The sequence below is a fragment of the Trachemys scripta genome, chromosome 4, assembly GCF_013100865.1.
Source record: "Trachemys scripta elegans isolate TJP31775 chromosome 4, CAS_Tse_1.0, whole genome shotgun sequence".
Classification (NCBI taxonomy): Eukaryota; Metazoa; Chordata; order Testudines; family Emydidae; genus Trachemys; species Trachemys scripta.
In genome coordinates this window covers 101,711,515-101,724,961 of record NC_048301.1, presented here as the reverse complement: position 1 = coordinate 101,724,961, position 13,447 = coordinate 101,711,515, and the positions used below count along the sequence as shown (strand labels likewise).

The window sequence follows — 13,447 nt, the reverse complement described above, 5'->3', positions numbered from 1 at the left end:
AGAGAGTTTTAGCCCCCAGCCCCGCGAACCCGAATCAGGTGACTCGGGCCAGCCGCGGCTGTGCTGCTGGTCTTTTATCCCTGTGTAACCATGCACTATAAATCTAAACAAAAATTGGTAGGGAAAATCCCAAGAAAGTTAGTAGCATGTAAATTATGACCATGCACAAGACTGAATATGTGACTGAGAGTTAGTAGTAACTGCTGAAGATGAAAATGCAGACATTTTTATCAGAAAGGTACTCATATCCCTAACTCCAGTTGCTTTAGATGGTGCTCTTTCAGTTAGCAATGATTATTTAATATTGTTTGTATTGGATGGGGTAGAATCTTTCATCATTCATTCCTGTTTTCAGCTTACTTAGACTATGGTTGGAGAGCTGTGTGTTTATTTAAACTGTCAGTCTTTATTCTTGAAACACATGGGGCTGGTCTTTGGGGGTGAAGACAGCAGTGTGAGGAGAAAGATAGGGACTTCAAATGGGAAGAAGAGGAGAGGTGGGAGCTTGGAGAAGGGTGGCAGTATTGAGATTTATTTGATAGGGGTAGGAGTTTGTAGGACAGAATTAATTTATTCATAAGTGGGACAGATTTATTTATAGGTGCAAAATTGATTTATTTATAGGAAGTAAAGATGTGCCAGTGGAAACTTAGTATGGTTTTAGTCCTCAGGCAATTAGACATAAGGGCATTTTTCAGGCTCTCTTCTTCCTCATCCTATAATGATGGGGAGAGCTATACTTTGTGAATAGTGGAGACACCAGCGCCCAGGCTCTGTCCAGACATTTGGAGCTGCTTGCTTGCCTGCTTTCCTTGTTTTGACATGGATACAGGAAAAGTGGGGGTATTTTGTGGGTGAGGGGGGAGTGATTCAGGGTCCCATCCTCTTTAGGATGTCTTTACTAAGAAAAATGTGTGCTCTTAACACGAGCTAGCTAACTCAAACAATTCTAGTGAAGACAAAGCAGTTTGTAGTTTTTGCCCAAGTTGACTGGGTGTAGGCTCTCCCAAAGTCTCTTGAACCTGCTAACTTGTGTGAACACTACACACTGCTTTGTCTTCACTAGGATTTTACCTTGAGTTAAAAAAACATTTTTCCCCCCTAGAGAATACAAAGCCTAGGTATTTTACCATCTTGTTTCTTCCACTGCTTCAGTAGTTGTGCCTGGATGATTGCCCTTTAAGCTATTTCAGGACTCTGAAGTGATCATGCTGCCTGCATGATGCCTATTTCCTGTCTTTACTTCTGGACCTTCCGTCCTTCTCCGTTCTTTCCTGTATACCTGCCCTTGCAATTTGAATCATATAATTACATGGGAGGGTGGCTCAATTTAATTGATCCTCCTGGACCTCCGAATACACTTGAACCAAGCCCTGCAAACTGGCTGCCATGGTGAGACCCCTCAAAAAAAATATTTTTTTTTGAGAATTGTCTCTTTAAAAAATAGAGATGGGTGAAAAAAATTGATATTCAAAAATTTTCAACGAAAAAAGGGACAAACATTATGCAAAAAATGTGTCCTTATTTTTGAGTAGCTCTCTACGTGTTTAGAATCTTGGCAGCTAAGGGCTTGTGCAGAACTACAGAATTGCCCAGTTCTTGAATGGAATTTGTTCACACAATGGCACTTAAGCAGTGTAGACTCTGTCTGGCCCTTAAAAGGAAAGTGAAAATATAGCTTTAGTCTCTTGAAGATGGGAATGTCACGGTGACACTGGATAGTCTGGTTTAGGACCTCTGTGTCCCAAAATCTTTTAATTGATATAGCATTTAAAAAAACAGGTTAATATCTGTGCACTGCCAGTTTAAAAATATATCAGCCAAAGTCTGACAGATTTAATAAACAGAGACTCCAAGAAAAGGCTTCACAGCTAGCAGGGGCGGCTCTATGTATTTTGCCGCCCCAAGCATGGCAGTCAGGCGGCTTTTGGCGGCGCGCCTGCGGGAGGTCCGCTGGTCCCGCGGCTTCAGTGGCATGCCTGCAGGAGGTCTGCTGGTTCCGCGGCTTTGGCATACCCACTGTCGAATTGCCGCCAAAGCTGCGGGACCGGCGGACCACCCGCAAGCATGCCGCCGAAGGCTCCCTGACAGCTGCCGCCACAGCGACCGATAGGCCGCCCCCTGCAGCTTGCCGCCCCAGGCACGCACTTGGTGCGCTGGTGCCTGGAGCTGCCCCGGACAGCGAGGCTATGTACTTTGAAGCTTTACAGATGCTGATACCAAAAACTGACTATCAGGTCATATGGTTTCAGAGAAGATGTAGTGCTACTTAGAGATCAGTGACATCTTAATAAACTGCCAAAAAGGATTAAATGAGGAAAGTTACAGATGAAGTGGGCTAGCTATCAAAAATAATATAAACCAACAATAGTACCTAACACTTCCAATTATCAAATAATCTCAAAAGATATTCTGCTTTGGGTTTTGGCAAGGTTTAGAAAAAAGGAAAATACCTAAAATAAAGTACTTAAAATAACATATTTAACAATTTTATCTGTGATAGTCGTGTTAAAATTTAGCCACCAAACTGACTAAGGGTTAGAATGATTTCTCTTGCTTCTGATGGGACTTCATCTCTCTCTGGATATTGCTATATCATCCTTATCAGAAATGCCTTATTCTTGGAGCTTATAAAAATACTTCTAAGAGAATTTTTTCCCCTTTGAAATGGAGACGCTTATACCACATGGCAGGTGTTTTCCTCTCCTGGGAATTTGTTTTTAAGTCTACAACTTCTTCCCTCCCAACCCCTGTAACACACAATTTTACATTTACAGAAGTTGAACACTATGCTGTGCTATCAGTATTTTCAGTTTATTTTTCAATAATTAAGTATAACTGTTTCTAGCAAAGTGCAGCTGAAAATAAGTTTCTTTGGTGCTTCCTTAGTAATGGTTTGTATAAATGGGGGAACAAAGGATTCTCACCCAGTCCTATCTGCAGTCACACACCCCTGGTGCATCAGGTTATCACCAGCTGTAGAGGCTATTTTTGTGGGCTTCCCTTTCTTAAAATCTTAGCAAATCTACACTGACTTTTCTTTTAAGATTTCACACTAAAGTGGTGTTCACATAAGCACATATTTTCATTGCAGAGAAACAGAAAAAGCGGATCAGCAAGCTGTTCCCCAAGCTAACCATGTGGATTCCTGCAAAGAGCGTGCAAAGGTGGTGGATACTGCTGATATAAAAGAAAGTTATCAAAAAGCAACTGAAACCTTTGGATACGATAGGCATGAAGAGATAAGAAAAGAAAGAGAAGATGAGGAACGTTATGTCTTCAGAAAAGAAATTCTGGAGGCTAAGAGGGGAAAATCTAAGCATCCATTAACATCAGGAGAAGTTGATCAGTTTCCAGATTTAACAAGTGCATCTCGGCCCCAAGTAGCTCAGCCTCAGCCAGTTGAGAAGAATGGGACGTTTCCTAGTTCATTAAACATGAGTGTTGGCCCAGTGGAGCAGAATGGTACCAGTTTGTATAAAAGAGGGTTTGTTCCCAGAGCAAATCCAGATAAACAGATGCAAAGGAAAAACAACATGACTCAAGTGGAGCACTGGGTAAAAGTCCAAAAAGGAGACACAAAAAGGTTAGTAATAAGCCAGTCTTTAAATAGTTAATTGTGGGGTTCTCAAAATAAAGGAAAACAAATGTCAGATAACTTGTTTTATACCAAGCAGAATACTACCATATTAAGATAGTATGCAGTGACTACTATTAATTTTCCAGTGCAGAATAACACTTTTAAAATATGTACTTTGAATTTTGGAAAAGTCAGTATGATACTGATGAAAACATTTCCTTAAATGTGTTCACATTTTGATTGTCAACTGAAAATATGAGCTATTGGTATATGTTTATATTCTCTTTGAACATATTGGATGTTTTCTTAAAAAATTTGACCTGAATTTAGTCAAAATTTAAGAGCCAATATGAAAAGACTAACTCTTAAAGTCCTCTTTTATTCATGGACAAAATAGATTACAAGTTTAACCTGTTTTCCACTTAAAAACAAGAGAGAGAGAAATTTTAATCTTTTCCCCTTGTTTGTTTTCCCCCACAATTCTTGTATATGGGTCATGTTGGTATGTAACACATACATGAAATGCAGTGTAACTGGATTCTTCAGTATTTTGGATGCACAATATGTCTAACGAAGCAGCACTAAAATGTCACTGTGGCATACAAGATACATCTTGTTCCTTTTTAGTCTGAAAATTACATGAAAGCCAGGGCATATAGGCAGATGGAATGCTTAATGTTTGTATTATCTGTAACTTACCAATGTTTTCATCTGTTTATTTTTCTTCAAGGTGGGTGTGCACATATGTATTTCTCTGGTCTTTCTCTTTCTGGAAAGTGATGGTCTGATAAGTAATAGGTATCTGCTTTTACTGATCCTGCAAGTTACTCCTTGTGGAGTCCCTGTAAAGTTAGTTGGGGGCTATACGCTCACACAAGTCCTCCCACATGGAGTTAACTTTTTAGGATCAGAGCCTTAGATATTAAAGGAAACTTATGAAATTGAGATGAAGTGGTAATGAATAGGAGAAAATCGAATGTGTGACCTATGGGTGGGGAGGACTCAAATTGTGATGGATATAAATGGGGGAACAAATTTAAATAAAAAAAAAAATTGTGATGGATATCAATGGGAGAACAAATTTAAATTAAAAAAAATTAAATACATATTAAAATTGTTCATATTTCTCTGCTGGAGTTCCAGTAAGAGACTTCAATTAATAATGCAAACTCTGAAATTCCAGTTTTCTGATCCTCTCATTTCCTCCTCTGTCCACTCCCCTCCCCTCAAAAGAAACCAAAAAACAAAATAACCCTATCATCAGAAGCCTGTATGCTGCCTTAATCTAGTATTTTCAATAATTTTTAATTCTTTTATCATTCTGTTTTATTTGCCTATTTATTTGTTTGGGTGGATACTGTTAAAGGTAGGGGAAATTATGTCTTTAGTATTTTTTTCTAAACATGCATTGTTGCTAATATATGCTATATAAATACAATGTACTATCTTCTTTTGGTGTTCTATACTAGCCACACAAACATACAAAAATTAAAAACATTATAATTATGATTAAAAATTAACAGAACAGTGTTATAGGAAAGCCACTGAAAACATTCCCTTCCCTCCCCCACCCCCCCCCCCCCCCCAAAAAAAAAAAAAAGAAAGAAATTGTGGGTAATGGTCAGACTTGATTAGTACCTAACTAGGAGGCATTAGGAAAATTAACAGATTTCACTTTTCCCTCTGAGTTAATATTATGCAAATTTCCCAGCCTGGTGATAGGGACATTGCAATTACAGATGCCATCTTTTGAATGAGACATAAAACGACCGGGCGTATTGTTACCATAAAGCTTTCTATGAAACTTTTGCTAGTGGGATGTGATGAAGAGTGTTATAGAAATTTAAGGTAGTAATATTAACTTTGAGAGATGGCCAGTGTAATTCACTTTTTATTTTAATTTGTTGGATTTGACCATGAACAGCCCACTTAGTTTTATGGTGCTTCACAGTTCATGGATTATGCTGTCATTCATTAAATTATAATAATAAGTCTGCAGGATATGATTTGCAGAATGCACTATTTTGGGGCAATAAATCTGATGACTATTTCTTAAATGTATATACCCATCATTTTAAAAAGTAATATTTATAAACGTTAGTTTTTTATTTTAAATTTTAAAAACCTCATAATTGCTGATGCATGAAATACATATGAAGTTGCTTCCTGGCTCAACTCAACTCAAATCAAGACCCTGATCCTGCAATGTGATGCATGCTAGTGAACTTCATGTGTCTACACAGAGACCTATTTATATCACCGAGACTCTGTGTGGGCTCTAGGGGTCCATTTGCATAATTATTGTAGGCTCAGGATCAACACTTTAATATCTGGAAGGTGGCATAAGACCTTTTTAAAAAGATACTTTTCCTCCCATTTCATATAGTACCCATAGCTGGTTCTATGGCATTGATAAGCTTTGGCTCTCAATAACACACCCTTGTAAAGTAAGACATCCAAAAAGATTATGCAGGTTGAAAATGACTGAGGTAGAAAGTTTTAAAAGATGTTCCCAGGAAGTTAGTGATTTTTCTTTTAAGTAATTCCAAGTGAGGGGCGCCCACATCCTGTAGTCATTCAGAGGTGATGCTCCAGCCTTCAATCTGAAGACTTCAATGCACAGGCAGACATGGTGAATACAGAACTTTAGAAGAATCTGGTCTTTGGGTGTTTTTTTTTTTGTTTTAATTCTTTTATGAGTCAAACCCAAGCTAAACCTGTTCAGTACTTTCCTATTAAACACGCTCATGCTGAGCAATATCCTCCCCTTTCAAATATAGCAAGAAATAATTCCTGTTGCAGAGAACTTTTCCTATTCTTGGCTCTTTTCAGTAAGAGCCATACTTTTCTTGTTCAACAGCTTCTATGCGTTTCCACTTGTGAGATTTCGCTCTTCTGGTATCAAGCTGTAGAACTGCCTTAAACAACTGTCTCTGTTGAGGGGATTTCATACGCATTCTCACACAAGGGTGAGGGTCATCACCCTACTTTATATAAGGGTGTTCACACCCCCACCTGCCTCACTTTTTTTGCTGCCGCTTTAGAAAGTGAACAGAATTTGTTTTTCGTCCTTACGATTAGATCTTCCTTTAGTCTAGCTTAAAACTTTATTCTAAACTGTTCATTTAGAATAGTATAAGATAGCTAAGAGTGAATAGCCCTTCACCTGTACTGGGAGCCTTCAACACCTTATCGAGAATAAACCTTGGGCCATGTAAAGGCTTTGTGAGGTGTGCATCTTGCTTGGCAGTCATACCAGAGATGTCCTGTGCCTTCTGTGTCTTGGAGAGACCCACTTGGTAACCCAATATACGATTTGCTACACCTACACTCGGGCTCATCTGGCTTCTCAGTGTTATAGACTGATACTTCAGCAGGCCTGCTGAGGAAACTGAGACCAGTCTCTGTGCCAAGGTCCTCTTACACAGGACCCAAGACACACATTTACTGCTCCATTATCAGGGCTGCCTTCTACTACTGTCTCAAGACTGGGATCTTCTTGGCCCTGTACTGACATGGAATCCTTCATCCAGCACAACCAAAGCATCCATTTTAGGCCTCATTAGCCCTGATGCTGACACAGGAAGTGCCCACCTCAGTGCCTACTCCTCACCTGGCACCATTACTCAGTATAAACTCCAGACCTGACCTCTGGCACTAACGCTTCTGCCTTGGTACCTCAAGCACAGTCAAATGTGCTTTCAGGAAGGAGACTAGGAAGTACATCTCCCCACACGAGTCATAAACTGAAGAAAAAGAGGAAGCATCATCTCAATCCTCTTCTGCAATCTGAGACCCATGGGTGCTTTGAAGACTCAGACAGTGGTGTGGTCACCTCTTCTCAATGCTCCTCCAGAACCAGTCATCTTGGCACCAAATAACTTGGACTCCTCACTGTTTCAGATTCTAATAACACTTTCAATTTCTCTGCATCTGACTGTGTGTGGGGTCCATGGTCAAGGCTATTAACCATCCAACTGAATCCTTTTCTGCAACCTGACTCTGTGCCATCTTTCAGTCCCAATACAGACCTGCCTCAGAGCACCTTTGAAGATGAACTTGCAAGTCCCTTGATTAGATCTCAGGAAACCAGACCTCATCCCTTATCTCAAATCCAGATATCATAGAAGGATATCATGCAGGTCCCTGTTCAGTTGCTAATGTGGCCCTACATACAGGACTTTATGAAGGCCTTTTTTGGAAACTGCAAGACGAACTCTGATGCTGACCTAGGAATTGGCACTGATTCTCCTTCTGGAACAGTGCTTTCACTTGGCATCAGTGCCCTCACTAGGGCCTATGTCTCATCTGGTACTAATGCATCCTGATACCACCACTGCATCCATCTTATCCTCAGGTGGATCTGCTGTATTGGAATAATGGGATGAGATTCCTTCTGAGGATCTGTATGAGTCCATTGTGGAGGAATGTGCAGGTGGCCCCTCACCAGACAATCAAATGGAGTTCTCTCTGTTTCCTTTTATGATGAACAGAAACAGTTTAGGAGCTATTTGGGAGAATGGCAGAGACTCTTCAGTTACCAGCAGGTGTCATGGCCCCTGAGATATCTGATCCCTTGTTTGACATATTGACAGATATAGACCAGGAAGAAGCTGTCTCCACCTCCTAGCTCCAGCATTTTCAACACAGCCAAAAATATCTGTCTCCCTTTTCATTCCTGCATGTGTCCAAACAAGCGGACAGGATATATCCTGTGCCAGGTGAAGGATATCAGTTCCTGCTACAACATTTGCCAGCTAGCTCCGTGGCAGTGTCTGCAGCATGGGAGACTGTGAGGTAACAGAGTAAGCTTTATATATTTGGCATAAGTGTCTTCTGATTTGGCTCATTGGCCTTTTGGCTGGCCAATTATAAGGCCATAATGTCCCATTATGTTTATATCTTGTAGGATGCCGTGAGGGACTCCTTACCAAAGGAACAGAAAAAAATGGCTAAGACTTTAGTCACTAAGGGTTGTAGGCTTGCTACACACTCTGAAAGCAGAGTGTCATTCTGCTTCCAGAGACAAACTTTCTTGTAATGCCAAGGAATGCAATCCCAGAGGCATTATTAGCTACTTCCAAAACAGGCTGCTGGCGAACTACCTCAATGGTATAGGGGCAGGATTCCTCATCATACCTCTCATGGTCCTCAGCATCAGCCTCCAAGCAGCAATTCTGATGGTGTGGTTGACAGCCACACACCAATATGTACCACATCTCCAATTCTTTCTCCCTCCTTTGGGCCTCATCTCTCTTCTACATCATCTGGTGCATGATTTCTTCCAGTCACAGGTAATAGACACTATCCAATTCTGCACCAGGTCACCTCACCATCCTCCAGCTCCTGCTTCCCTCTTCACTGATTCAGCTTTCGGAAGAATCCTGTGGGAAGAAGGCTATTCCCTTCTCAACAAGGGAGTCCTAGAGGAGATTCCATGGGTACACCATGGGAAAGGATTTTATTACCAGTATTTCCTGATCTCCAAGAAGAGTGACAGTTTGAGACCCAATCTAGACCTCAGAAACGTCAACAGGTTCAGGATGTGCACGGCTTTATTGCAGGGTGTTGGTATGCAACTCTTGACTTAAAGGACAACTATTTTCATGTGATGATCATATCACAAACCTGAGGTTCTGTGAGGGGACAAGATGCTACCATTTTATAGTCTGTCCTTTCTGCTTGTCCACAGGCCTTTAAGACTTTCAGATGTGTCCTGGTGGTTGCTGTATACATCAGACACAAAGGAATATTCATCTGCCCATACCTAGACAACTGGCTTCAAAGGACAAAATAATGATGGCTAAGTGCAGAATTGGATAATAGACAAGTGGGATCATTCTCGTATTTCAGGCTGTGAAAAGACTTCATGAAGTCAACTAGGTCAAAGTTGGAAGCCAACAGATTTTGCGTGAAAGCTGCTGGCCAAATGTGGAGCTAATTTCTGCAATTTAATTTCTGCATGTTGTACTGAACCCAGGAAGTGCCATTTTTTTGTAGCAGGACTATAAATGAATTTCCTTGTAAATTCCTATGTGCTGCTTAAGATAGCAAGGACCAGTAGCATTATATCATGTAAAAGAGTAATTCATAAGGACTAGAACATTCCAAACAAATGTTCATATATCAAAGAATTTAAGAAATGGTTTATCTCTTTTATGTATAATGAAGCAAAATCTACATAACCGTTGCTTATTCTCTCTGGTGAGGTTTCTTCCTCCTCTCTGATTTTTAAGGTAATGTAATTTTTAAAATGAATTAATAGATCACATTTGTACAGCAAACTACACCATCTAGTGGTGAACAATATACCTTTTAACTAAACGTAAAAATTACTTACTTATAGTATTTGCTGTTTATAAACACAACTATGACTCAGTTCTTTGCATACTTGACTTCTAGTGTTTCTAAATATAGAGGTAATGTAACTTATTCCCTTAAAGCTAGCTGTGCTGTGATAGGTCCAGGCTGATCATTGATCAAAGAATTGTGGCTTTCAGATATTTCTCAAAGTAAAATGACTTACCAGATTACTGCAATCTTAATATGTGAATAGTGCAGGTTTTTTATATAAAGATACCGGGGCAATAGTAGCTTCATTTTGTACACATTAAGTGAATTTTAATCAGAATCTTGTATAATTCCTAAGGTAACATTAATTAGAAGAGATAATTTATGTTTTTACTTTAGCCAATCCTATTGATAAATGTACATTTAAATCTATATCTCTTCTTCTCACAGTCTTGCTCCTGATCAGATTCTAACTCGTCAAGGTCCCAGTCAGTCTTCGTCTTTTCCTGAAAATTATCATACCTTGCCAAAGAATACCAGGCAGCCTTCAGGGAGCTCTCCTCCACCAAATCGCAACTTGCCAAGTGACTACAAATATGCCCAGGACCGTGTTAGTCACTTGAAAATGTCCCATGAGGAGAGGAAAGCTAATAAGGATGGTACTGTATGGCAGCTATACGAGTGGCAACAGAGACAGCAGTTTAAACATGGCAGTCCAACTGCTCCAGTTTATGCAGGTTCTCCGGACTTTACTGACCGTGGTAAAGCAAAAAGTTCACTAGATGTTCCACGATCAATTTCTGTTCCTCCATCTCCTTCCGATATTCCTCCACCAGGACCTCCAAAAATCTTTCCACCAAGGAGACCGCACACTCCTGCAGAAAGGGTTACTGTTAAACCATCTGATGGGAGACAGAGTATAGACATACCTTTTGCTGGATCTCCAAGGAGGATACGAAATCATGCTGTAAAGGTGTGTATAGAGTATAACAGTAATCATACATAGGGTTTGCATATTAATCCATCTAATTAATATAGGCATTTGCACTGCAATCCCTACTGTGGTATTGAAGTGACACACAAGTTCTAAAAGTAAACCCGGTAACACACAATTTTTTTTTTTCAAACCTACATCTTCAGTTGTCACAGGTTTATTTTTGTTGTGGAAAGAATAAATGGGTAGCTCAGAAAGAAAGAGCCCATTAATTTGAAATGTTCTGATTTTATAGTTTCAATGGAGTGCCTTATTAATATTTTAAAATTTTGTAAATATATGTTAATGTATGCAATATTTAGCTATGCATAAGTAGGATATATGTATCTGTTACATAAATATATGTATAGGATGTTCATGCACAATATTAATGGAGAAGTTTAATATTAAGTTAAAGAACAATTCTTTTATACCTTCTCCAAACACATTTCAATGGGTTTTCTCACTGTTGTTAAACAGATAGGGGTTTTGTTTTGTTTTGTTTTTTAATTTTTGATGAAGCAAGTTGTGGATAATTTCTCTTCTTCAAGGTTAACATGTTTTGCAGAAAAGCTCTTTCAGGTAAGCCACTGTATCTAAAGTAGTGCATAGTTATTTTTCAAGTGATTGTCCACATAGATTCCAGTCTGGGTGCGCATTGCCCCATGTGCGCAACACTGGATTCTGTTAGCTCCAATGGAGATGGTTGGCTATGCCTGTGCCATAGATGTCCCCTGCCCCCTCACCCAAGGGCATAAAGATTAGAGCAGGCTGAATTGTTCCTCAATTTCTTCCTAATGCCAATGGCAGCAAGACAGAACCCTTGTGTAGTGTCTGCCTTCTTCTCTGCACACTATGCAAGCATATTTAATAGTCTTTGTACTTAGTAGTTAATACATATAGTTATTACCTGCAGGTTTTTTTTTTTATATATATATATATAGAGAGAGAGAGAGACAGACAGACAGACAAAACACGAACCTAGATACATTCCAGTTTAGGCTAGAACTCCTCCCTTTTGTCCACCTCACGGGAGAGCTAGTGACACTGCAGGAGCTAGATCTCCTGGTTTCAAAACTTGCCCTCATGTGACGCTTCAGTGGTGCTTAATAACTGGCACTCCTGTTTGCTATTCTGCTTAGGACATGGACATATCTCCAAGCTATGCTCCATATGTGTCATCTTCTTGAAGCAAATTCAGAAAGCTAAAGAAGCCTGCCTGAAGTTGTTTCCCTTGAGAGCTTGAACACCAGGAGGAAAAGCAGAGCTAAACCCATGTTCCTCTGGTTCGTCCCTTTCCATTAGTGCTGAGGGAGCTGAGTTTCTGCCTTCCCATTTGCCACCATTCTGGTGTTGACTTCCTCTGACAGGGCAGAAAGCACAGGTCACCTTGTCTAGTGCCTAGAGAGTAAAGACATGGATATCAGACTTCTGACTTGCCTTGGCCTCAGCCCCATAAGGGCCAAAAGCTCTGTGCCAGCACCATGTCTGAAAAGAGCACCATGTGTACCCACTAAATCTGTGGACTGTATTTCTCTCAATGCCAACCCTTTGGCATGAACTTGGCACCTCCCATTTCCATACCAGTCAAATCAGAAATGTGTTCCTGAGTACTAGCACTTCAGAACTTGCTATCTGGGTACCCAGAGCATATATGGTACTGCATGGTTTAATTGTGGGCCTAGTACTGGACTCGTCTCCGAGTGAGGCTGACAGTGGCAATATCTAAGACACCAGAACCAGTCTCTTCCCCTCAAAAACAGGGTACTCTGGATAGAACCGCCTCCCTTGGAAGCTGTGTGCTTCTTTTCCCCATTCCTATCTAGACAGAGCAGGGAGTCCTCTCCCACTCACTTGCCTGATTGGCTGAACAGAGCCAGCAAGGCCTGTTTATAAGCTCAGCAGCAGCAACAAACTCAACACGTATATCCTCAGTTGTGATTACTCCTGTGCCAGCCTTGTTCCCTGCCGCACTCAAATCCATTCCAGCCCTGCTTCCTCCTGACTCCAGCTGTGACTCTTGGCTTGATTTCTGGTTACTGACTCTGGCTCTCATCCTTTACTCTGATTCCTGACTCCTGCTCCAGCTTCTAGGCTTGACTGTCCACACCCTGGTCACAACAGTCTGAGTAGTCTGAAAGTCCCTGGCTTAGCTACTAGGATGGACCCCTCTAAAGCCAACATCTTATTCGTGGAGCTAGTGAATGCTTTGCAGAATCTACAGACCCAGATCAGTGCCCTGCAGTGAATGCCACCCAGCAAGCACAAGCTGTGCCACCTGTGACCCAGACCTACTGAAAGCCAAAAATAACATTGCCCAGCAAGTTCAGTGGTGACTGGGGGAAGCTCTGTGGGTTTCTAAATCAGTGCCATCTTTGCCTTCTACGGTACCTGCAGACATGTCCTACTGACAAGACCAAGGTGAAGCTTATCAGCTTGCTGACTGAGGAGGTGTTGGCCTGGATGTTGGTGATTTTTGGCAACCCGAACCACACAAACACGGCAGTGGTTGCACTCCAGACACTAAGGCAAGGATGCTGGTGGGCAGATAATTATGTTGCTGACTTCTGGTGCAGACACAGAATGGGAATTTTTGGCATGGT

General features: G+C 40.8%; 1 protein-coding gene across 19 annotated transcripts in view; it reads left to right on the top strand.

Annotated features, from left to right (window-relative positions):
• PLEKHA7 (pleckstrin homology domain containing A7) overlaps positions 1-13,447 on the top strand; it is a gene marked incomplete at its 3' end in the record, with an annotated part of 276,779 nt that overhangs the window by 215,949 nt on the left and 47,383 nt on the right. For all 19 annotated transcript variants that reach the window (XM_034770147.1, XM_034770145.1, XM_034770144.1 and 16 more), the window contains 2 exon segments: positions 3,095-3,586; positions 10,322-10,844. In XM_034770147.1, coding sequence (XP_034626038.1) covers positions 3,095-3,586; positions 10,322-10,844 — 1,015 coding nt within the window.